Source organism: Xyrauchen texanus, chromosome 35 (assembly GCF_025860055.1).
Source record: "Xyrauchen texanus isolate HMW12.3.18 chromosome 35, RBS_HiC_50CHRs, whole genome shotgun sequence".
Classification (NCBI taxonomy): domain Eukaryota; kingdom Metazoa; phylum Chordata; class Actinopteri; order Cypriniformes; family Catostomidae; genus Xyrauchen; species Xyrauchen texanus.
In genome coordinates this window covers 6,438,125-6,465,180 of record NC_068310.1, presented here as the reverse complement: position 1 = coordinate 6,465,180, position 27,056 = coordinate 6,438,125, and the positions used below count along the sequence as shown (strand labels likewise).

The following is a 27,056-nucleotide window of genomic DNA, read 5'->3' as shown; positions in this document are numbered from 1 at the left end:
GTCAACCATTTTTCTTCTGACATTGTTTGAACATGTGATACAATAGAAAAAACAACATCAAAATCAACAGCTGCATCCGAACATGTGAGCAGCTGCCTTGCTTAATCAATGAATGGCTTAATTGACAGCATTTTTTAATGAATGAAACTCTGAAGGAAACTGGTCTTTGAACAGTTTGAAAAGCACTTTATTTTCATCCTGCCTCCTTATACAGCCTCCGAAGGCAGCATTTTCCAGTTTTCGGACTCAGCCAACATGTTGAAACTGCACATTTATCAACACAATATTTCACAATAATGGCTTCTGTGACACAACATAAAACACTGTACTGAAAAAATAATTTATTGATTGAAAAAAGACATTTTGATGCAAGTTAACAACACAGTAAGTCAAACAACACTGTCCTCATGTAAATTAATCTTCATGATGGTTTAGTTTAACCTTGTGCAACCCCACGACCACATGTGTGGGCATTGTATTTTGATTTCACTATAAGCAACACATCATTTAAATTAATTTAATGTGACTGAATATTGTTCACAAGACTCTACACTGTCATTTAAGGGTAAATTTATGACGCATTGAGTCACGTGAAACAACAGTGTGACATCGATATCCATGAAGCGCTCCTACGGGCGCAGCACCAACAAAAGTGCATCTGGTATGAAATCTCTTGCATTTTTTTCATTCAAACTTGTTTGGTTGTAAAGAGCAGCGTCTCTAGTTTTGTTTGATATGCCGCTTTAAAAAATCTATTCATTTTTCATGCATCAGCATGCTGACAAAGAAAAAGTCCACATATGTGGAAATTAGGACCATATTTTCTCAAAAGTTGAAATTTTTAACATGTCATTTTGCTTTATTTTAATATACATTTTATTATATCTTATTTTATAACTGTACAATATGGTTCTTTTCATTAAAATTAGTAACTGCATTCCTGTATATTTAATATGCATTTTCACATTGAGAATAAATTATTTATAGCTTTATTGAAAAATCAGCTGTAATGTCTGTAACGTCTCAAAAACATGAATAACCAACACTTCTGGACACATAATAAAAAAAATCTGACATTATATAGGTTGGTATTACTTGAAATGTCACAGCTTAGTCCTGCTGTTCGCATACTGTATGTGGACATCAATTTTTAGGCATTTTCTTTTGCTTGTTTATTAGGTGCTGCTAGTTACAAATACAAAATGGAAATGTAAAATGTACACAGCAGTCATGCGTGGGTCTCAGGAGGTTAAAATACAGTTCAATAACCCACTCTCGGTAAACATCTTACTTATATCCATTAAAATTTATATTTTTGTATAGTCACAGAGTACAAATAGTACACATGCACTAAAAACTATAGTTCCTATTAACTGTTAAGAGGGACTTTAGACTGACATTTAAGCTCCTACTCCAGAAAAGGGACAATATCTCCTTAAGCAGTCAGCACATGTTTCTATTTCCTTCAGGTTGAAGTATATTCTTCATAAGTTGATACAGTACAGCACCTCTCCTATAGATTTTGACCCATCTTTACTGGCTCATCCTGATGTGTTTCCCTCGCTTTATCTAATTTTTCTTCAGTCAATTATATTTTTCTAAAAGGTGAATCATAAACATTTAATCCCTATAGCTGTGAACAGTTGTGACCACTGCATGCTTCCTTTCTTTTAACTAATGGAGAAGCACAAACTATTTTTCAAAACAGAAACTGACACAGATTATTAATGCAGGGAAATAATTTTAATGTCAATGGATTTTATTTCACATCCCAACAAATAATGTATTTTACAAACATCCAAGGGAAGTCCAATTAATAATTTATCAAACTTTACTGATGCTACATTTCCCTCAAAGGCACCACACATAGAGACTCTAACTATAAACCAAATTTGAGTTGAGTTAACATTCAATTACATGTACCCTTTTTTTCTTCTTTTTTTGACTGCAAAATTATCAGGAGTTTCACTTTTTGTAATCTGATCTTGGAAATGGTGGCAGGATTTAAAGGGATAGTTCAACAAATATAAAAATCTCTCATCATTTACTCAACCTCATGGGTTTTGCAGAATAAAGAAAGTCATACACATCTTGGATAGAATGAGGTTGAGTAAATAATGAGAGAATTTAAATTTTTCATAGAGGGTGAACTATCCCTTTTACCACTAACAAAACTCAAAATACAGTTTTGAATGTGGTGGAATGTCATGTTTGTATGTTTCAAAGCAAAAATATTCTCTCAGATGGAACATATCTGCCTCATAAGAATTTTGTTTACTATGGACTGTAAGAGAAATTAATTTGGAAATTGTTTAAGGTGCAATTGTAGAGGTACAAAAATAATATGACACCCAAGTGCATGAATTGTCTGTAAAGTCTAAATTCCTGAGATAACATTAGGGATCCCTGAATATTAAGTTAATGTTAATATTCATTATTTGGTGTTTGATTTTCAATTAAATTGGCCATAGATTAATTCCACGCAAAAGCTGGAAAAACTCACCAAACTCTAAAAGTGAAATCCAAATGTGAATGTCTCACATTAATAGTGGTTTTTCAAATGAAACCCTTCAAAGAAGTTCAAATTAATGGCATATCTTACAATTATTTAAAGTACTCAATTTAAATTTATAAAAATCAGTGACTAGACACATGTTGAATCCCAACTAATTACATTTCTCAGGTGTTACAACATTTGCACTCATTCATATTGCCTGACTTCATAAGCAGAGACCTCAATAAGCTTGTTTCAAAATATTCAGTACATTTTTGTTCCTGGTCTGGGGGGTGGGGGGAGGTGGGGTCTTTTTGAAGAGTCCAGTTGTCCAATATTAACAGAAGCTGTACAGCAGAAGAAAACAAACAATAAATAAAACTGATATAAAACACTGGAACTGATGGTATACATGTGAATATGGCTGAAAGTTATTGCTTCAGTGTAATGGGCATGGATAATATTTTTAAGTGTCTGACCAATTTTAACACACCGGTGTATTATAGAGATATATGCCATGTACTTTTGACACATTTTCATATGATTTTCCTCTGCCACCTTTTGAAGTAATGTTTTCACACCAGCAACAGACATGTGATTTTTTTCCCAATCATCCATTAATGAAACAATGCTGGTTTGTAGATACATTATCCTCACAAGAGTATTACTAATAGTGCAGATTATTCTGCATAAGGACTGGTTGTCCTGACTCAGAAAGGGAGGCTATCTAGTGACTGTAATAAAGATATAGGTGTTTGTACTGCTCATACCTCATGTTGGTGTGGAGAACACACATATGTTTATCATCATTATCTTCTGCCTCGATAAAGAACTGAGAATAAAAAGAGAGGGTTCAATCAAGGAAAGTCTTTCTTCTTGCTGTGTAAATATTTCAATTCTTCACATTTTCATAATGATCTCCTGATCTTCAGTGGAGAAGTTAATCTGAGTTTCTCACAAGACACTCCAAGCTTCACACATTGGCTGTTTGTGGTAAACATTACTCATTCATGTGCAAGCACTTCAGTGTTAATCATGAACTAAGGATCAAACTGTTTAGTTGACAGAGAAGGCTTATACTTTATAATGAGCATCTTGAGATCAACAAACCCAATCTAATCAGGTCTGGTTCTATCCTGAAACTTACTTTAAAACGTTTAGTTTGTTCAACTTATTTCATGAAAGTTATTAAAATAACCCTGAACTGTGCTGCCAAAGGTATATACTATAGTGTGAAAAGATGCAATGTTAGAATGTATAAACAGTGTGAAACATGGAAAAGATTATATTACCCCAGGGTTTAGAATGACCCTGGATAAATAGTTTGCATTTCTAAGGTAACAGCGACTTCTCTAATTGGTGGATAGCTTTTCAGGATTCTGGGTAATGTAGTGCTTCACTAGGAATTCATCAATAATAGAAGTTGACATCACACTGACTTTGAAGAAAGTTCATATATTATCAATTATGTGATTTTTCTTTCAGGAACCCTACTGTTGATCTCTACAAATTTTGATACTTCATTATTTGTTGTTGTCTTGTTTTGATTTAAATAAATTGTAATTTTAATTTGATTTGTGCAAGGATTCTAAGTCTTACCCATTCCAACATTGTTGCCTGAACATGAAACTGAAAGACAAAAACAAGCACCAATGTAATATATTTTTTACACCAATTATGTTATTTAGTGTTAGAATTACAAACAGCCCATATCATTAACTATATATATACATATATATATATATATATATATATATATATATATATATATATATATATATAAACATTACCTGAATAAATCCTGCTTGAACAGAACTGGACCCTGGTTCCATCTCGATTCAGTGGGGCGACAACCACTGAGTATACTTGACCACACACAATCTCAGACACATCACACATGTTGCTGCCAAGCTCTGGGCTGCACACGTGAGTGCTGCCACTTCCAACAACTTCTGCTGTGTAGTTGGTAAGGATGCTGTTAGACCGCCAATACACACGTAGTGTGTTATTGGCTCCTCTGAACAGTCGAATACCAGAGGGACAACACTCACCTCGAGAGAGACAAGAACATTTTCAATGCATTTAATGATGTGATGCAACAGTTTTTATTAAAGTGTTATTTTAAGTGTTTATTAAATCAAGCTAGTGTTTAATTCATTTAAAGATGATGTGTGTAATTTTTTAATTACTTTCTCCAATCCTAGATTAATGTGGATAGACAGCTATGAGTAAACCAATGGCAGAAGGAGGAGTGTTTGGGAAAACTTGCATAACATTTACCACTTGGTGCTAGTGGCCTTTTTTAAAAAATGATTTGTATCCCCTTTTCTCCCAATTTGGAATGCCCAATTCCCACTACTTAGTAGGTCCTCGTGGTGGCGTGGTTACTTGCCTAAATCCGAGTTGCCTCCGCTTCTGAGATCGCAGAGAGTCACAGCATGTGGGGGCTCATGCAACTCTCTGTGATCCAGGCACAAATTACCACGTGCCCCATTGAGAGTGAGAACCCCTAATCGCAACCACAAGGTTACCCCATGTGACTTTATCCTCCCTTGCATCCAGGCCAATTTGGTTGCTTAGGACACCTGGCTGGAGTCACTCAGCACATCCTTAATTCGAACTCGTAACTCCAGGGGTGGTATTCAGTGTCAATACTTGCTGAGCTAACCAGGCCCCCAAAATTACACACTTTAATTTTAATAATAGTATCTTCAATATTATAGTCAACATGAAACAGCATTTGCAATCATTTTACTTACATAAAATGACAAACAGTATTTTAGTGTGAAATAAGGTATTCAATGAGACAAAATGTGGTGCGGGACTTGGTTTTATCAATCAGGTATAACTGGATCCTGAAAAGTGGGTGTTCCATACCCTGGGTTGGGGAGTAAGGAAATATATGTAACAGGAATGCATAGTATTTAAAATACAAAATATAAGAAACTGTATTCCACTATGGTTACAATTAAAATAATTGGTAATTAGAATACAGTTACATTCAAAATTTATTTTGATTACTGAAGAGATTACTTTGCATTTTATTGTCATTTGTTTAATTTAATATTTAGTCCTTTCAGATGGAAAACATTTATCCATATAAATGATGCGATCCAAAGTGCATTTGAACAGCAGTGAAACAATTTCTTATGATGTGTTTACACGACATTCATTCGAGCAGACAGAGAAGTAAGTTTGAGCACAAGAAATAGAAATAAACCTTGTGTAAATTGTCAGCTTTACGCTAAGCTAAAATGCTATTTCTAGCCATTTTACATGCACATTACTAGGAACAATCATATTTTTTTTTATCAAAAAAATGTCACGCTGGATCATATTTTAATTTTTTCTAGTACAATCTTTGATATTAGGGCAAAAATCATATTCTTGACAATAATTTTTGTATTGTTTTCTTGTAAAAATATCTTACAATTCTTAAAAGAAGATCAATTTGATTTAACTTGTTCTAGAAACAACACTGCATAAGATATTTAGTTTTTTCAGAGAATGTATTTTTAACATGTGTATATTGTCTTACTGTACTGGCAGTATTTTGTAAGTGAAAAAAATCACTTACAAAATAGCAGTGCTGAAAAAGTAATCCAAAGTATTTAGAATACGTTACTGACCATGAATAATCGAATGAAATGCATTACAAATGACATTTTACAGCATGTTTTCTGTCATCTGTAGTGGAATACATTTCAAAAGTAACCCTCCCGACCTTGTCCATTTCAGAAGAGAGCCATACCCGAATGTGAGTTTTTAGTAGATTGTGTTATGGATCTAGAACAATTACTAAAGTATTTGAATAACACACATTATAATAAAAGAATAACTTGCACTGATTTCATGTTGACTTAATAATCACTCCAGATATTTAGAAGAAATGTTGTGTGTTTTAGGCATTTGTATTTGTTCTACCAATAGTGGCATCACAGTCAGTAATGAGAACGTACTGGTAGAGAAGCCATGGTAAGTGCAATCCGCCTTATGCCCGGTACGACTGAACGCTTCCAGGGAAACTGTGTAGTTATTGCCGCATGTGACGCATCCCATCAAGCATTCTGTTTCCACAGTGTGACACTGTGCATTGCCCCTTGGTGAAGACAGGGAGACAATATAGGTCTGGCCACCGACAGCAGATGACCAGGTGACGTTGGTCATGGCCTGGGTCACCTGACTCACTGTGAGACTGGCTGGGCAACAAGGTGCTAAGAAAACAAATAATATTATATTATATATGACTAAAAAGACTGAGGCTCTGTTCCAAAACAGATTGTTGACTGACTACATAAGGCAGCTTCCTTCTAAAGGCCTTTCCACACCAAACGCAAATCTTTGCCACAATTTCTCACTGCGATTAACATTTTGAATCAAAACAAAAGATCCCTAACAAGCCATTTTCACCTACAGCGAACATTCACGCCATATCGTGCAGCGGCAAAATGAAACTTTTTTTAAGGTGAGTGTGTCAATTTCTTTTCTTTGCCTGCCAATGAAATGCCCTCACCAATAAAATATAAGCTTTGAATCACAACAGGTGGCACTGCAGTTACCAACACAGGCGCAACAGGTAGCACTGAAGCACAGAAAGCTGTTATGACTACCAACATTTAAAACTGAAGGAACTCGAGGAAGATATATTAATCCAGCAGTGAGGATGTGTGATTCATTTGCATCAAATACCTTAAAGGTGCACTTATTAAGGCCCCTACCCCAAGTAGAATAAAACAGCTTTTATAATGTTACTGATGTGACAGCAGTCCTCATCTCATGTGAGTGCTCATGATTTTATATGCATGTTTCAAAAGTACTATTCATTTATTTAGGAGTGAAATTTTATACTGGGAAAAAATTACTGAGTGCACCTTTAAAAACTAATATTTTTGTATCACTTAGGTTCTCTTATCATGTAAATTATATGCTGTATCTCTGCATTATATACCCTTTAAAAACTCTCTGATCTTACGTGGCTTGTCTACATAATGTATTCAATATTGCTGACTTTTTGCCTTAATCTTACATGAGTTCTCTAATATCTCTAATATACATTATATATTGCAGCATATTTGCCTTTGTATCACCTTTTTAATAATCAATTTTATGCATCTTAAGTGTTTTTCTTCGCCAAATATTAATAATATTAATACTATTGCTGTGACTTGCAGTGAACTTTGCATAGGCTATATGTATTTGTTTCAAAATTAATTTGTATACAAAAATGTAGAGATGCCTTCACAAAAGTATTTAATTTTAAAGTATCTATTTATGGGTCAGACTGAAGATGGGTTTTTTTGGTTGAAAATTGTTTTGTTGTGTGCATATAGACTCTTGGAGCGTTTAAATGTTGCCATGTTTTATTAGTAACATCCTGTGATTAAGCAAACACATGTAAATGTTCATGGTAGGGCTGTCGATTTAACGCGTTAATTCAGTGCAATTAATTTGACAAAAAGTAACGCGTTAAAAAAATATACGCAATTAATCGCACCATAATAAGGAAGATTCCTGAGAAATTCAAGCTTGTAGTACTACCTGTTTACTCCAGAGGGCAGTAAGTGAAATTTCAGCTGTATGAGCAACGCACAGTTTATACAGTGAAGAAAACAACCCACAACACAAACATGCATTACGTTCTTGCGTTCAAAACACTTGAAGGAGCGCAAATGCGATCTAAGGGATCTCAAGATGTGCTTAAAGATTGAGTATTAAACTATATTTAACTTGAAACAGTGACCTAAACATTTTATGTTTATGATATATATATATATATATATATATATATATATATATATATATATATATATATATATATATATATATATATATATATCATGCTTAAATATTTAAAGATAACTATGTATAATTATATATTGATATAAATATGTATAATCTTTATATATTTAATTATTGTTATATGAGGGGCTTTCTCAGCAAATATTTGTATATGCGATTAATCACGATTAAATTGGGACACCATGTAATTAATTCGATTAACTGTATCGATTGACAGCCCTAGTTCATGGCAATAAGATACAATCAGCATTGTTCCAACAGTACTGACAACATCTGTTTTAACAGTCATTATGAGTTTGCATTATGCAGTTATTTTAAACAAATGCACCTAACACAAGTATACAGTATAACCTTTATGGCATATAATCTTTATTATTTCTAACGATAACATGTTTTAACCATTATTATTTTACACTTGGTTTGAATCACCCCTCAGACTGTGAACACATGATAATACTCCCAGTTAGGATCCAGCTGGTGAACTGAAATAGTTTGTTTTTAGGGTCTTCTGTTATCTTTCTCGTTAAGCTATTCAACAACAAACTCTTCATCACTAGAACAGCTTTTAGATAACTAATTTTATCTTTCTGTTTGCAAGAGAACTCAAATTTGTTTGCTTGTCTTGATTGTTTTGATAACTTGTCAATTGGTTCTTCTCATTGTGATGGGCGGAGTGCAGACCAGCTAAAAGGTGCACTGAGCCACCTACCATACCTGGGTAAAATTGCTTGTCGATTAGCAGCACCTATTGTAAAGGTGTGAATGTGCTAATGGCGGTCATTCGTATCGCTTTCTATGTAAAAGGGCCTTTCGTCTGTGATTCGTATCTCATTATCGCGTCGTCTTCAGTGTGAAAAGGCCTTAAAGCACTATCTTAACTGAAATGGAACCTCAAAAGTGAATGATCTGAAATGTTCTACATTGGCATTAGTCATTCAAACAGGGCTCCTTATGTCAAGCACACAGGATATTCGACTAAGTTCATTAACAAGAGTTTAGCATTAACATGTTTCTAAGCTAATGATGCAAAAGTCTGCTAAGCATTAAAATACACAAACAGTAAAGCAGTCCATTTTTATTAGAACTACGTATTTTCATCAAAACTTTTAAATATTTAATTAATTCTAAGTACTTAAGTAATCACCTTTATTTGCTTCTTTGATCTTGTCAGATGCATGCCATGCTGTCTTAGAATTTGGTCAAGAGAGGTCACTTCAGGCCCAGGTATACTTCGTTTTTTTGCGTTCCAACCACGTTGCTTTTCAGACCTTGAACTAATACGCATGCATTCAAAGCATAGCTCTTACAGCTGCATTGTCATACTCTTTTAGTAAAGTCAATGGCCGGCATATGCACCAACGATGCGCACAGACAATGACCGTAGGTCGAGAAAATATGGGCCACGCACAGTCAGGTCACACAGACTGTGCTGATGATGAAATTTTCGTCACATATACTGTGCACGTAGCAGAAAGCAATGCTGACAACCGAAGTATACCCAGGCCTTTAGAAGGAAGCATAACAACCTGGTCTCAGGACCCATGTTACTGTACCAACATTTTTGCAAAATGATCTTTACGATTCCTAAAGGGCTCTTTGTACGAATAGCAGCAGTTTCCTGGTGAAATGAACACTAGAGGCACAACAAACAACAGCAATGACTATTTTCTTTTACACTAATCACAAGTAAAAGGGCAGATTAACAGTTCATAAACACTTGCTTTTTGCCATGTTCTCCAAATAATGCCTCACAATCTTATGACAATATTATCTAATAAAGGCTTCTGATATTATTAAAACACTTTTACTATAGCACATGTCTTGTAAGCAAATACATTTTAACATTAGCATAACATAACCAACTACATTTACAAGCTTGTTCGAGCATGATTAAATTGCACAATAGCTCAACTGATAGAGCATTGCACTTGCAACGCAAAGGACCTGGGTAAGAGTCCTGAAGGGTGTACGAGTAGACACATGAGCTGATAATAATGATGTCATATAAATAACACAAAATTACGTAGTTGCTTCAGAAATTGCATTTCTTTCTCTCACATTTGCTTTTATGAAATTATTGGTTAGGTTTAGGGTAGGGAGGTAGGTTGTTTTTATTTAAAACTTGATTGAGCATTAACTTTAAAAACCTCATCTGTTTGGAATACAATTTTACTTGATTTAGTGCCACTCAGTGGAAAATTCAATTTAGAATTGCTGTTATACATGTAAGGAACCACAGAATATAATTTTGCAAAAATGTCACCACGGTCACGTTTTATTTTTTTACAATATCAGAATTATGCTATCTACAGTACTTAGGAAAAGGCTCTTAGTTTGACTGAGTTATGTCTGTATCATCATGAAAACCTGACCTGTTTCCAGGGGAACAGTGTAGCTGGGCATGCTTTCTCCAGCGGAGGATAAGGCAATGGCAGTGATTTCATAGATGGAGCCACAGGACAGGTTGGACACCTGACAGGAAGTGCCATTTGAGTGGCAGTTGTGTGTGTCGCCCACTGTGCCAATTACACTGACAGTGTAGTTTGCAGCACTGTTTTCAGAATTCCAGGTGACCAGCACACTAGAGGTGTTACTCTGACTCACACTAATGATCTCAGGCATACATGGAGCTTTTAGGGAAGAGAGAAAGAGAGCCTGTGTCATTTATTTTTTTAAAATGTATGTACATGGATTAATGATGTGATGCTCCTTTAATCTGAATGAAAATGCAATTCATACAATCAATGACTTGAGTATGTCTTTTATGATGAAAATGTTTTTTTAATTTCTGGATTAAAATGTATTTGAATTAATTCAATTGTGTGGACATGTTTGTGGACATGTTTATGTATGTCATTATACCTGTTTCATGTGACTGTGGGTTGCAGGTGAGGTTGCACCCGCGCAGGTCATTACAAGGAATGACGACTACACTGTACCTGCTGTTGCAGGTGAGGTCAGAGAGGGCACACACGGGCGCCGTGTCATTACAAAGGATCACTTGCGATGCAACGGCAGCACGAGTCTCATACAGATCTGCCCCACGTACAGGATCCCACTTTATCATCAGAGTCTCCCAGGAAACTAGAGAAACTGTTGTGTGCTCTGGACAGCAAGGCACTGTGGGTAGAGAGAGAGGATAAATTAGGGGAGTTTGCACTCATACTTTCCATGTGTTAATACAGTTTAATACTTTGATTTGTATGAATTTGTTATTTTCTAGCTATAAAACAAATTCAATAAATTAAAATAAACAAATATGTAAATAAGTACATTTGGAAAAATACAGTATGCCAGAATGGATAACAGGATTGCAGATTTGTCATAATTTAAGCTATTACTCAGTAGGTGCTAGCCAGTTTATCATAACATTTTGAAGGAAATTATTTTCTTATAATAACTTTAGTTGTATAGTTGAGCTTGACGTATGTCAACCTTTTTTAAAATTAAAAAATGGGATTATTTACCTGAAATTAAAGTCCAATTATTTCCTGTGTGTCAGGAAGTATATACTGTATATACAGTAATGGCCAAAAATATTGACACCCTTGATAAAAATTAGCAAAAAAGGCTGTATGCATGTAATTATGGTTCTCTTCACTCTAGGTCACTTTGAAAAGTCTTATTTCATTCCACTTGATAGCAGCAAGTACTAGGAAAATATTTTTTCCTACATTTCAGATATGTATATTGTGATGGAGGAAAAAATATTTTTCCATTTTTACACATTTCAGCCCTCTCAGTTGTGCTCATCATAGACATTCAGTCTAATTTTGAGTTTATGATACAACCCTATTGTTTCATCAAATATATCGGCCTCTGAGTGGACCACAAGCTCAATCTTAGATTAGAAATAACTTATTCTTAAGCATAACTTATTCTAAGCATAACTTATTAATTAGAAAGCTGAGATGCTCATCCAAAGATTTTGGCTACTTGGGGCTCAATGCAACAACGATCGGTGCTTAAGTGACATTTTAATTTTATGTCTTACAGAAATCATATTTCACTTTGTGATTCTTTTCTTTAAACTATCCAGAGAATTCAAGCTTTCATTTGATATATGGCTTTTTATTCATATTAATATTTCTACCCCATTAACTCTAGGGGGCACTAATTTGTGATGCTTTTCAGGTCCTTACTTTGTAATACGAATGCAGAATTATCTAAACAGTTAAGATTCTAAGCTTTCAAATGATAGCTCATATGTCTGACTTGCATATCTGGGGACTTTAACGGTATAAATGTAAACTTTTCTCGCAATATAGTGACCCATGTGGATTTGCCTGTTGCATCTAACAAGATTAGCTGAGTTCACACAATGGTTTATGGACAAAGAATGCCTCAACTCATCTAAGAAAATATAACTGAAAACTATGCTTTCTGATTGGGCACTGCACCCCAAACATAACATGAGTGTGAAATGTTCTCACAGGTGGTGTAGTTGAGCACAGGTCCTGGGGGACTCGGTCCAGCCTGATTGTGTGCAAACACACTCATGATGTAGGAGTATCCGCAGCGGCAGTAAAAGTGACAGGATGTCTGGGTGGAGTTGCACGTCTCCTCGATGCCATCATCACTCTTGATGAAGGTGGTGTAGTACTCCGCATGAGGGACGGAGCTCCATCTGACAGAGCAGTTGCCGGCCACCACTTCCTCCACCCAGATGGGCTGTGGAGGACAGGGGACTGACAAACAAAAAGTGAGACAGTGAGTGTGCAGTATAATGCATTTCAGCAAATCAGACAATAAGTATTCCTCAATGCATAACTGTCAAACTACTTTGCATTGCCATGTCTGTGTATCAGTGTACTCACAAGAGATAAACTGTATAGGCAGCGAAGGGATGCTGGGTCCAGCCTGGTTAACAGCGGTCACTGTGATAGAATGTACTTCTCCACAGACCAGAGGGCTCAGAGTGCACGAGTTACTGGATGAGGAGCAGTTCTGGCCAGTCGAGCTCAAGGCTACATACTGGTCTGCACCTTGGACTAGATCCCATGACACCACAATTCCAGCCACAGGGATGAATGACACCAACACCTCAGTGGTTTGAGGAGTGGAAGGACCTACAGACACAAAGACACACACACACACACACACACACACAAACAAACAAACACACACACACGAGCACATACAGTAACCTTAGTAATAAAGGTTACTAATATAGTAATCCTAAAACTATTGTAGATTTTTATCACAAAAAAATCTGTACATTTGTGTAAATACTTTGTGTATGCTTTGTTGGCTCTCTCTCTCTATATATATTTGCTAAAATGTTTTTTATTGACGTGACAAAAACAGTATATTTTTATTGATTTCTGGAAGTATTGTTCCATTCATTTTCTCAATATGGATTTTTTTTAAACTCTACAATAAAGAGTTCTAAGCTATGAACCAAACCAACCAGCTCCAAGAAGAATCACTATTTTACAATATTTGGTTTAAAGCAATAAGAATGTGTTTCTCTATGGTTCTCCTTACGGAACCATGCGGTTGCACTTTTTTGCATAGCTTTTTTAGTTGCAAACAATGAAAGTGTCAGATATTCCCTGTTGTCTTTTGTTTTTGTGCTTTTATGTTGAAATTTAGTTTAGTTCCTGTTTGGTTTTTGTAGTCCTTTGTAGTTTAATTTTATGATTGGTTTTCCCCTGATTATTTCTCATTCCCTGATTGTTTCCCCAGGTGTTCCTTGTTTCCCCCAGTTAATTTGTCAGTTCTTGCATGTTTTGTTATGCTCTGTGCTAGGTTCCCTGTGTTTTGCTTTATTCTGAGCTTTCTTGTTTATTTTAATAAAGCTGCATATAGATTCTCATTCCTCACCTGCCTCGACACAGAAAACAATCAGGGGAAACCAATCATAAAATGAAACTACAAATACCTAACAGGGAACAGGAACTAAACAAGAACTTCAACATAAAAGCAAAAAAACAAAAGACAACAGGGAATATGTGACAGAAAGTAGTGTCAGAATAAGTAATATAAGCAAAACAACAATAGTGCAAACATATTAACATATTTAAGTCAATTCCATAAATTTTCTCTTACGTGTGATCTGGCAGACAGTGTAGTCATCTCCGGGAATCTGCTCAGGACTCCAGGCATTTCCTTTTATACAGTAAATGGTTCCAGGCTCCAGGTTTTCAAAATTCTTCAGAGTGTCTGTGGTGTTGTAGCGGCTCCGGTTGTATGAGCTATCCTTGATGATGTTCAGGCTGTAGAGGACAGCGTGATTCACAGGCTCCCACTTAACCAGAATACTGCTGTTACTGGGAGAGCTGGTATTGAACTGTGGGGCAGGAAGGACTTCGGCCGAACAGGAAGAGGAAAATAGAGGGAGAGGATGGAGAAGGAAAAGTATGCAGCTGCTTTTAGCCTGATAAATTAGTACAAAAATGTCTTTCTTAAGGTTAAATACTAGATACTGTGCATTTCGTAATAGTGATATTGGCATAAGAGAAAATTGTGAGGTGTGTGAAATTACTGAAAGTAACCAGCCTTTCCTTTTTTCTTTTCTATTCTTTTCTCTCCTTTTTGTTTCTTTTCTTTCATTTTCTTTCATCTCCTTTCCTTTTCTTATCTTTTCTCTCCTTTTTTCTTTTCTTTCCTCAACCTTTTCTTTTCTCTCCTTTTCTCTTCTTTTATCTCCTTTTCTTTCCTTTCCTTTTCTTATCTTTCTCTCCTTTTCTTTTTTCTCCTTTCCTTTTCTTACCATTTTTCCTCTTCTCTTCCCTTCCCTTCAATTTTTAGATTAATTTATTGAAAAAAGAAAGAAAAAAAAAACACTAGGCTTTTTGTAAGGGGGAGGCCACCGATTGGTCCAATGGCAGTATCCAATAGCTTGGCTGAAGGTCTTCTGCGTGTTCTGTCTTATCATGCGCATTAAATAATACTTTGATTATTTTATTTGAGTTCCATGTTTTAATCATATTATTTATTCTTTTCTTTATTTCATCTGACTCCAATTATGAAAAACCTTGTTGACGTATCTATGCTCTAAATGTAAGTTTTGTATCTTATTATTTTTTGTAATTCTCTCTTTTAGACTGCATTTGTTATTTCAATGTTATTTGGGTCCTGTGCCGGCCAGATGCAGGTCCTTTAACTACAAAACTCATCAGTTTCAGATATTAGTAAGTTTTAGACTAAGTCCCCATAGGTTCTCGGCTTGATTCGTTTAGTCTTATTTGGCTAAATTCATATAGATTCTCAACTCACCGTTTAGCCCCAGTCAATTAAGTTCTATTTTACAGATTCTCGGTCCTACTCTTAGTATTCCCGTTTAATTCTACTTGATAAGTCCTTATAGATTCTTGGTTCGCCAGCCTTTTAGTACATACTTAACTAATGGGTTACTTCTGAAGTAGCTTAGTTAAGTCAACTCTGACCATAGATTTGTAGTTAATAAGAAATACACTAGAAAGGTATAGTCTTTCAGAATGAATAAAAAGTAACAATTTATTTTACCAGGTAATAGTAATGCATTCAAACAATCCAAATAAAATAATAAATCAAACTCAAAGCTATCAATGAACCAAGCATAGTAATATAATTAAAGTTGCATTCCATTCAAACATAAGAATGTCAAATTGCAATTACCTGGTATAGAAAAACTACACACATTTTCTGTGTGGGATCATCTGACTACAGAGACCCCGATTCCTTTGTCTCCTTAAATACCAAGTGATTCTATTGTTATTTCAGATGTGTATGTGTGATGTTATCCAGGATCTGGTTTTACAATTTAGTTGTTTGAAGCTGGACCTGTGAAACTTATGATTGAGTAGATCTATTGATGTTTACAAAGAATGCATCTAATCTGCATACATCATCTGGTCTCTGTGAGAGACCTGGGAGGGGATATGCCCCTGATAAAATGCAGTTTTTAAATATTACTTGTGATTTGACTTTGCTGAAAGGGAATGAGGCCGTTTTACCAGTAGCACTGAGACTTCTTGAATGATACCAAACATGTATGATAAAAAAAAGCATTTTACATTACAGAACAGGATATGTCATTACTTAGATTTAGGTGACTCTAAAATGACTTGAAGTTAGGTATGTAAGAGAGGGGGCAGATGTGAGTGAGAATTGAATTTTTTGGTCCTCAAAACAGCAATCTCAGATTGCTTCAGTGGTTTTAGGTCCCATCCCAAAAATGTCCTATCCCATTGTGCCATTGTAAATCATGCCATGATGTAATTCTGTACACATTTGTGATATGATTTCAGATTAAGGCTGATATTACTTCCTGTGTGACCTTCTCAGACAGAAAACAATAACACAAAACTGCCAAGGGCCGACAGGTGAAGAAGCAGAAGAAATGTTTTTCATGCCCAGTCCCTTGGGGAGGGCAGCCCTTTTGTCAGGGTTCAACTTCTCATATTCTGCCTACAGAGCCAAGCTGGGTATTGTTACTTACATATGCGTGAGAACTTTTTCAGTGGAAATGTGAATACTAGCCATGCGTGCTGCTAAAAAAATCAAGCCCTTGAGATCAGCTATGCTTATCCTGATCTTTCCTCTTTATTTCTCAATAAGAGGATAAGGTTACAGCATTGGGTGAGTGTTAGAGAATAGCCAACTCTGTCCCTCCATGAATGGATCATTTCTTTGGCCTCGGGGTCACAGAGGGTGGAGAGGAGAAAAACATACCTGTCTTTGCCTGCGCGGAGATGGATGGCTGGCTTCTGCCAGCACTGTTGACAGACATGACACTAAGAGTGTAGTCTGTGTATGGCTGCAGGTTGGTGACAGTCCCGGGAGAGATGACAACTGGGGTCTCGGAGAAAAAAGAGCCATCACTGGTCTCAGCGCGCAGGATGTATGAAGTTGCGCCTGATTCCTCTGTGAATTCCACAGTAACACTCTGGCTTTCTTTGGAGGAGGCCACCTGAATGGTCGGCACATCAGGAGCTAAAGACAGTCAGAGTATATTAAAGTTTAACAGTTCCACTAAATTTACACATCATCATTATTATAATTTGAAGCCAACACATGTTGCAGTTTACTGCAATTAATATTGCAAAAAATAAATAAAAATCAAAATTTAATTGAATAGAATGGGGGAAAAAATGTTTAAGGAATGTTGAGGGTTCAATCATATATTACAAATTTGTTTTCATGACAAAAGCCTGCGGTCCTTGTATTGGATATCATTTCACACGGATAAGGATTTTACTGCACTGACATGTATAATGTTTACGTCTGGTGGCAAATTTAAATGATCATTATTATTGTTTTTTTTAAATTGTGCTAACCAACATTATGCCACAAATGCTATCAATTGAGCCAAACTTTTATTGAAACTGGAGCATTCATGTCGTCTTTCAATCAATGCACTAAACCTAGATTAGGATAAAACGGTTCACACAGTCAAAGGACCTGTAAACCTGGAAATATCAGATCATTTAAAAACTGGGATTTCTGAATTGGGCCAAGTGTTCCTGTAGCTCATATGATACACTGAAAAAAAGTATTACTTTCTATATCGACTGAGTTAGTTTAAGTGTGTTAAATTTAAAATTTAAAATTAAATTTAAAATTAAGTAAATTCTACCTTTTGCGCTTAATTAAAACAAGTAAAAACCAATGCTTTTGTCCTCATGGTGACGTAGTGACACACCTCAATCCGGGTGGCAGAGGATGTATCTCAGTTGCCTCGGCGTCTGAGACCGACCATCTGTGCATCTTATCACATGGCTTGTTGAGCACTTTACCATGGAGACAAAGCGCATGTGGAGGCTGCACGCTATTCTCCACAGCATCCAAGCACAACTCACCACGTGCCCCAACAAGAGTGAGAACCACACATTATATTGACCACAAGGAGGTTAACCCAACGTGACTCTACCCACCATAGCAACCAGCCAATTTGGTTGCTTAGGAGACCTGGCTGGAGACACTTGCGACTACAGGTGTGGTAGTCAGCGTATTCACTCGCTGAGCAACCCAGGCCCCTGCTAAATAAAATAATTACATTTTACTTAACTTTTTGAAGCTATTGCTCCCAGCAAGCATTGGGATTTAATAATAATTTAGCTTGCATGGTTACACTGTTTGCAAGTTTATTTACACCTCTTTTAATGTTGATTTTGTTGTTATGTTTAGTAACTTCTTGTTTTGTGAAGTTCATATTTTACACAAAATTAATGGTTCATGTATATAAAAATAATCTGTTAATTGTTACCATCATTGTGTTTTGTTCACAAAGTGTTGAGGTCTGTGTGCCCAACTCCAAGCTGTAAACTTGTTGCCAGTTATTTGCTGTGGAAATCTTACTTATCATAGTAATGAAGGAAATTACTTAACATAGTAATGAAGGTTCAAAAGTGGAATGTTCTAGTAAATTGTCCATTTACATTTTTTAAAACCGTGTACATCAGAATTATAAGAAAAAGTTGCTGAGATATTTAGGTTAAATTTACTCACTGAATTAAATCAATATTATGTCATGAAATTAACATAACAATGTGGTAATATACTGTATGTATGTATATACATACATTATATAACATGTATAATGTTTATGTCTTGTGGCAATTTGAAATTATTCTTTTTTTTATTTATGTATTGTGGTAATCAACATTATGCCACAAATGCTATCAGTTGAGCCTAACTTGTATTGAACCCAGAACATTCTTTAAGAAATAACAAAAATGTAATCTTTCAATATATATGTATATTATATATATATGAAATATAACAATATATGAAATGTGAAATATATAAAAAATGGCACTTTAAACTTTCTCACAAATTTTATTTTTACCTCCCTCATCACATCAATAATCTAGCAAGATGGTCATCATCAATCATCAGCTTTCAGTACATACCAGTAGATCCATCCACAATATCATCTGCCAGCACATTCATGAAGCTGCCCAGGGCCTCTACCCGAAAGGTGTATGCAGTGTTGGGGCTCAGTGAATTAACAGAGCCCATAACGGTGTTCTGTCCAAAGCTGGCGAAGACCACGGGGACTGGAGAGTTACGCAGGGATGCTGTTACTCTGTAGGACTGTGCACCTTCATATCTGCTCCAGCGCACCACTGCGCTCTTTGATGTCACCGTGAAAATATTCACAGAAATGGTGCTGCCTGAGAAACATTGTGGGAAAATACAAGAAACTTGGTTAGAAGTCTATGTTGCTGGAAAAAACCATAGTAACCAAAACCATTTTATTTATAAATGTGAATTTGAACTGATATGTTTGATCCAGAAGAGCAGTTTACCTAATGCCTGTAAATAAAACAATAAACAAAGAAATGTATTAGATTTTGAACACTCATCAAATAGACATGTGCTAAACATTTTTGTTGTTTTTCTATTATTTTGAACAGCTTTTCCTGTTTCAATTTAAAATTCACAGCTACAGATATATGACAAAACCATGAAAAAAGTTTATTTAAAGTAGTTTGGTGTTTTTTAGTACAATTAGAAAATAGTACAATTATTATCATCATTATTTTTACTTTAACAATTTCCTCTGTTTCCACATTATGTTCCTGTGCTTCTGTTTACTCACTGGTTTATTTTATGAATAAAGGGAAATTAAAAGTGAATAAATAAATGACACTCATAATTCTGTTACCTGTGAGATTATTCCAAGCACAAATACCAGCCACTTGATTCCTCCAAGGTCTGTCATCTCAGATTGAAATCCTAACAGCTCTTTATAAAATTGAAACTCTGCACTCTCTTCTGTTTCTTCTGTTTGTGGTGGAATTTACAGTTTTTCTTGAAGGCATCTCAGGTACTTTCATCTAGGCCCACCCTCTCAAAAGAGCTGACCAATTAGAGCTGGAAATGTGAAATACCTGCAGACAGGTGTGACCAAAAAAACTGCATGGGCAAAAAAGTGCAAGTCTGTTAGTGGTGTATAGACATTTTTGATCCATTGATTAAACTGGCTGATAAAGACAGATTTATCGATTAATGTTTTGTCAACATTCTTAGAAATAAAGTTAATTTTTTTACGACAGATTTTTTTCCCTCTGTCATTGCTGATTAGTTACAATTTAAATAAAAAGATCATTATAAATGGTAAAGGCAAATGCTCCACATCACACGTTAACATAGCTCCACCTCCTCGAAAAAGCTGACCAAACAGAACTGGAGATGAGACTGCACTGGCCAATCAGATGAGAGTTCAGATTGAGCTGGCCAATCAGATCAGGAGACGAGAAACGCCGGTAGACAGGTTGAAGTTTAATGCAGCTCACTGACTTTACTCGAGCAAATAGAACATTATTATTCTTAAAGATGCACTCAGGGGCCTGGGTAGCTCAGCGAGTATTGATGCTGACTTCATGCTTCACTGCTCACTGACTTTTGCACTTCTGTAAGAGTTGTTACTGGTTGAAAAGGCGAACAGGTTTATATTTGTGCGGTCTCCATGCCGATATTTCGATGACGTGCGAAGATTATGATGATGTCATAATGGAACTTCAGTTTTCCCGTGCCGAGTATCATTCAACATGATGTGAATTATTTTTATCAATGACTTTCGGTCTTCTGTTTATACCTTGAGTCAACACGTGAATGCGAATAAACAGCAAATGTCGTTTAAATGTCTTTGTCATTTAGCTTAATGTACAGCAGAACTAAACAGGAAATGAATGTTCTTCGTTTGAATAATTCATTAGCCGATTTCCAAGATATTTTCCACAGTCATGGAAAACCTGAAAATAACCAGTTAATCCAATTAAATTGTGATAATGGAAATGTATAAAATCTTAAAATCTCATGAACATTTCTGTAACACTGCATTAAATACCATGAACTAATAATGAACAATATATTTTGTGCAGAATTTATACATTTTTGTTTATGTTAGGTTATAAAAATAAAAATGTTACATCAACTAATGTTAACAATTACAACTATATACAAATAATTACTAGTAAATGTTGAAATTAACATGAACCATAATTAATAAATTCTGTTAAATTATTCTTGTTATAGTTAGTTATTGTTAAATTATGTTGTTAACTAATGTGAACAAATGGAACCATATTACCGACATTTCTATAGTGCATATCTTTTTTCTCATCAGGTTCGGCCTTTTTTATTGGCTCAAAATTGCTCTTTGTGAGGGCAAATTTTTTTAAAAGCTTTCATGCAGTAAACCCTATCCACTGGGAAAGTCAAGGAAATTGATTGTTCAAAAGGTATAAGAACCCTGATTATACTGTAACTAGATTCATTTATGTGACGTTACAGGAATCAAGGACACCATTATTGCCGACAGCAGAAAGTCAGGAGTATAGAAGTTCAGTGTGCATTATGTTTTGTTTTGGTTAGTTTTTGTTTCTTGCATGTGATTACATCACATCTGATATCTCATCATGCCCCAGTGGCTTGAGTGATATATCATTGAGCCAATGTGCTGTTTGCTTCTGTAATAATAGTCTGCTAAACACAGAGTCTCTGCGAGTCTCTGGGCACCTACAGGACAGCAGTTACAAAAATCCATACAGTGGTCCCAAAAAGTATTTGAAGACTTAAGTCACACTTAAAATGGTATTAATATAATTTGTCACAAAATACATTTCATAGGTTTTTAATGACAAAACAATAACCAGTTGGTTTAAAGTTATTGAAAAATGTATCATCATTTGTTTACAGATGAAACTTATTTAATATTTTGTAATCCAGTGCAATGGAATTCATACATTTAAGTGTCTAAATACTATTTGGGTCCACTGTATGAAGATGTAGTTTCTCTTGATGCTTAGACATCAGATAACATGGATTGTGAGTTCTGTTTTAAATTTAATTGTTCTCACAGATCCTCATACTGGACTATTTCACACCCGCCTTCTCTCCTCCTGCTGCAAATGTCTGATCTCATGTCTGAGGGCATCACAAGTAAGAACTGGGACCAAAATAAATAAATAAATAAATAAATGTTTTACTTCAGTTTTTCACCTTTCCAACTGATAACTGGTTAGAACGAACTAAAATGACGTTTATAAACATCAGGGCTCAACTCTAAGGATTATTTTTACTGGCCCGGTTGGGCTGGCCCCAACACAAAAATGAAAAATAGCTGTTTTTACCATCATGAGTGGATTTAAAATAATGTGTCAGAAGCTAAATATTTTTTATATATACATGTACATATATTTTAAGACAATTTCACTCAAAATTGTTTCACATCTATAGTTTACAACATAGCTGTAAATTACAGCTTTATGCTTTATGTAACCCCATATAAGCACTTTAAAGACATGAATTTATAAATACATAAGCTCAGCCAAAGAATTCAGTGGAGTTCAGTGGAGCAGATTATGCATTTTCAGTCACCTGTTAGTCATGCTGTCAACTTTTCTGCCCTGTGTAATGTTTTCACAAGCAGGATCAAAGATTTTGTCACTTGAGTTAAAGATTTTATTATTGGCTAAATGTTATAAACATATCAAATCCTTTTTTTTTTGCCCTTTTCTCCCTGCCCTTTTCTCCCCAATTCCCAATGCGCTCTAAGTGCTCGTATTCGGGTGGCGAAGGACGAACTCAGTTGCCTCCGCTTCTGAAACGTCAATCCACGCATCTTATCATGTGGCTTGTTGAGCATGTTACCAAGATGTAGCACATTTGGAGGTCCAACCTATTCTCCGTGGCATCCACAAACAACTCACCAAGCACCCCACCGAGAGCGAGAACCACACATTACGGTGACCATGAGGAGGTTACCCCACGTGATTCTACCCTCCCTAGCAACCGGGCAATTTGGTTGCTTAGGAGACCTGGCTGGAGTCACTTAGCTTGCCCTGGAGTCGAACTCATGACTCCGGGGATGGTAGTCAGCATCAATAATCGCTGAGCTACCAATTCTTGAGTTGTGATGTGTAATGTACAGTAGGTAGACGGCCTGGATCCATTCACCACCCAGTGGGAGAGCCTCTATTTGGAGACAGCATTCCCTTTCCGCTGTCCACCAAAGCAGACAAAGCTGCTCAGAACATCTAAAGCTCTGAGTGCGGTCCAAATAGGTCCGCAAAGCACGTACCAGACACAGCAACGAAAGGGGCTGGGTCTGCGTCCTCCCAGGGCAGCGCTTGCAGGTCCACTACCTGGTCTCTGAAGGGCGTGGTAGGAACCTTGGGCACGTAGCCCGGCCGCGGTCTTAGGATCACATGTGTGTCTGCCAGACTGAACTCCAGGCAAGAGTCACTGACAGAGAATGCTTGCAGGTCCCCGACCCTCTTGATGGAGGCGAGCGCGATCAGCAGGGCCGTCTTTAGGGAGAGGGTCCTGAGTCCAACTGATTCTAGCGGTTCGAAGGGGGGTCTCTGAAGGCCCGAGAGGACAACTGAGAGATCCCAGGAGGGGAACAGGCTTGGTCGGGAGGGGTTTAACCTCCGGGTGCCTCTTAGGAACCTAATAATCAAGTCGTGCTTACCCAAAGACTTGCCGTCTACTGCGTCATGGTGGGCTACGATAGCAGCTACATACACCTTCAAGGTATATGTACCACCACAGCCTCCCGTCCTACCTCTCCTGCAGAAATGAGAGCACTGACCTGACTGCACACCTTTGTGGGTCTTCGGCCCGAGAAGAACAACAATTCACGAACATGCGCCACTTTAGGGCGTAAAGTTGCCTGGTAGAAAGGGCTCTGGATTGGTTGATCGTGTCTACGACGGCAGGTGGTAGATCAGCTAGATCTTCCACGTCCCATCCAGGGGCCAGACGTGGAGGTTCCAGAGGTCTGGGTGTGGATGCCAGAGCGTGCCCCATCCCTGAGAAAGAAGGTCTTTCCTCAGGGGAATTTGCCAGGGAGGGGCTGTCGTGAGGAGTACGAGGTCCGAGAACCAAGCCCGGGTGGGCCAATAGGGAGCCTCTAGAGTGACTTGTTCCTCATCCTCCCTGACCATGCACAGCACCTGTGCAAGTAGGCTCACTGGGGGAAATGCATACTTCAGCAGCCCTTTGGGCCAGCAGTGTGCCAGTGCATCTGCCCTGAGGTGAGTCTCTGTTCGGGCATACCATATCAGGCAGTGGGAGGTCTCTTGGGAGGCTGAACAGGTCTACCTGAGCCTTGCCGAACCGTTCCCAAATCAGCTGGACCGACCCCCCCAATCAGGTAGGACCTACCACCGTGCTGCTCCAACGTGTGGCTTAACAACCCACGTGGTGTATTAGCTACATATTACTTCCCCCTAGTCTGGGCAGGATGTGGCCTTTTCCCCGAAGACCACCTTCCCCAACGCATTTCATAGCTTTAAGCACCAGCCTCTTTATGCGATAGACTTGCATATGCTGATCATGCAGCACCTGTTCCCCCCTCAGGGTGCTGGGAACCTAAGGTCTGTATATGCCATATGGCGTTGGGGAGGGTTACGTGCGGCCGATACAGTTGCTTCTAGCATGCAGCAGCCTGCTTGCACCTGTGTCAGCAGTTCACGTAACATGGCTAGTGCATGGCACTTTTGAACAGGACCCCTTGTGTCACTTCATTCGACACAACGTTGAGTGAGTTACAGAAGGGGAACGTCACGGTTACTGTTGTAACCTCCGTTCCCTGAAGGAGGGAACAAGATGTTGTTTCCCTTCTGCCATGACACTAGACCAACCACTTATTCTCGGCTCCTCAGTGCAAAAACCTTACTGACAGACACATGCCCGCTTCCCTTTATACCCCTTTATAACCCTTTATACTTTATATGTATGTCTGGGGGCGGGACATGCAAATTCTGTCTACCAATTTCTCATTGGCCTTTCTCAAGTTCAGAGGTTTGCGAGACTCCCAAGGAAGACCCTTTGTGTCACTTCATTTGACACAACATCTCTTTCCCTCCCTCAGGGAACGGAGATTACAAAAGTGACTGTGACGTTTTCATGAGATTCTCCCAACTGTCCATATGTATTTATGAAGAACTATTTGGATTTCTGCACACAATCCTTAACATACCCTTAGTAACTCTCACCCCAGACTGTCCTGATGAGCTCTTTGACAAAATGAAAAAGAACTGTGCCAAGTACATTAAAGTGTTTAAGTAAATCAACATTACTTTTCTGCCACGGGAAGCACAAGTGAGTCTGTCTTCTGTAAATACCAGTATTCATGTTTAGATAGTCTGACTTATTAATTCATAAGCTGTTAATTCACTGACCCTGTGCAGGTGTTCACTTGTGATAACATAGAAGCCTTCAAGAGCATCTACAGCCCTAACAGTTAGGACAGTCAAACTAGATTACACCTGTACTTAGTGCACTCAAGTTACCCTTCATGTTTGAATGGACATTTTATACACGTGTAGGCATTGAAGTTTTAATTCTGTGCAGAGATTCAGCTCTCGGTTATGCCAAGAAGTTGGCTAAAGTTGTGGATAGTAAACTGGTACACCTAACTTTTTATCTTCAGGAGTTTAGATCCATAAATATTTATTTATTTATTTATTTATTTTTATTTTTATTTTGAGGGGATTTTCTCCCCTTCTCTCCCCAGTTTGGCATGCCTAATTACCAATGTGTTCTAGGTGCTCGTGGTGGCATAGTGACTCAATCCAGGTGGTGTAGGACGAATCTCAGTTGCCTCTGCGTCTGAGTCAGTCTATCCACTGAGTTTATCATGTGGCTTGTTGAGCACGTTACCTTGGAGACCTAGGGCTTGTGGAGGCTCACACTATTCTCTGTGGCATCCACGCACAAATCACCTCGTGCCCCACTGAGAGCGAGAACCACATTATAGCGTCCACGAAAAGGTTAACCCAACGTGACTCTACCCACCCTAGTAACTGGGCCAATTGGCTGCTTAGAAAGCATGACTGGAGTCAATCAGCACACCCTGGATTTGAATCAAAGACTCCAGGTGTGATTGTCAGCTTCTTTACTTGCTGAGCTACCGAGGCCCCCATAAAGATGTATTTATAGTCCTTCAGACTGAAATTATATGCATTTGCATGTATCTCCTGACCTATTCACACACATGTTCTTGACATTCACATCCAATGTTAATGTTTTTACTGTTGCTACTGATGTTTACCGGTGATCACATCATCTTCTAGCTTCATCTTCGATTCTACATGACAGCAATGGCTTAAATGTGAGTGTTGCCACCTTGTGGACCAACTTATTAGCGCAAATAGTTCCAGGAGCATGCACATTCTGCATGTAAAAGACAAACAGATAAAAGAATCGGGATGTGTTTGGGCACTCTGCTGATGAGAAAATTTGTGTCACACGTCCTGTACATCTGACCAAAGTATTTTGGGGCGTAAAAGGGTTATCTAATGCAACGCATTTAAGTGTCCAAATAATTCTTAAAGAAATAATTCTCCCAAAAATGAAAATTCTCTTATCATTTACTCACCCTTATTATATCCCAAATGTGTATGACTTTCTTCTGCTAAAAAAAGACTTTTGGAAGAATATTTCAGCTCTGTAGGTCCATAAAATACAAGTTAATGGGTGCCAAATTTTTGAAGCTCCAAAAAGCAAATATAGCCATCATAAAAATAATCCATACAACTCCAGTGGATAAATTAATATTTTCTAAAGCTAAACCCTCAGTTTATAAGAAAAGATCAATATTTAAAAGTTTTTTTAGATGCGTGAGACACAGATAAAAGAATCAGGATGTGCTTGAGCACTGTGCTGATGAGGAAATTTGTGTCACACATCCTGTACATCTGACCAAAGTATTTTTGGGCTTAAAAGGGTTATCTAATGCAACACATTTACGTGTCCAAATAATTCTTAAAGGAATAGTTCACCCAAAAAATGAAAATTCTCACATCATTTACTATTTACT

The 27,056-nt window shown here is 37.1% G+C and overlaps 1 protein-coding gene across 1 annotated transcript; it reads right to left on the bottom strand.

Moving 5' to 3' along the window:
• Positions 1-1,738: 1,738 nt before the first annotated feature.
• Positions 1,739-26,316, bottom strand: LOC127629326 (fibronectin type III domain-containing protein 7). The gene is made up of 13 exons (XM_052106490.1): positions 26,289-26,316; positions 19,132-19,395; positions 16,952-17,212; positions 14,345-14,602; positions 13,111-13,362; positions 12,727-12,981; positions 11,156-11,413; positions 10,666-10,923; positions 6,454-6,708; positions 4,285-4,545; positions 4,094-4,123; positions 3,265-3,326; positions 1,739-2,841 (listed from the first exon to the last, which is right to left on the bottom strand). Exons 1-12 carry the CDS (start codon positions 26,314-26,316, stop codon positions 3,304-3,306), a joined length of 2,403 nt encoding a protein of 800 aa, XP_051962450.1. The 3' UTR covers positions 1,739-2,841; positions 3,265-3,303.
• Between the last annotated feature and the right edge of the window lie 740 nt (positions 26,317-27,056).

What these genes read in the sequence shown, in the direction of transcription:
- LOC127629326 (XM_052106490.1), bottom strand. Translation starts at nt 26,316, where the DNA reads ATGAAGCTAGAAGATGATGTGATCACCG. An exon ending in CACTGTCTGCCAGATCACAC is followed by an intron (nt 13,363 to 14,344) that starts GTAAGAGAAAAT and finishes TTGTGTCTGTAG; the next exon opens with GTCCTTCCACTCCTCAAACC. An exon ending in CACTGTTCCCCTGGAAACAG is followed by an intron (nt 6,709 to 10,665) that starts GTCAGGTTTTCA and finishes TTGTTTTCTTAG; the next exon opens with CACCTTGTTGCCCAGCCAGT.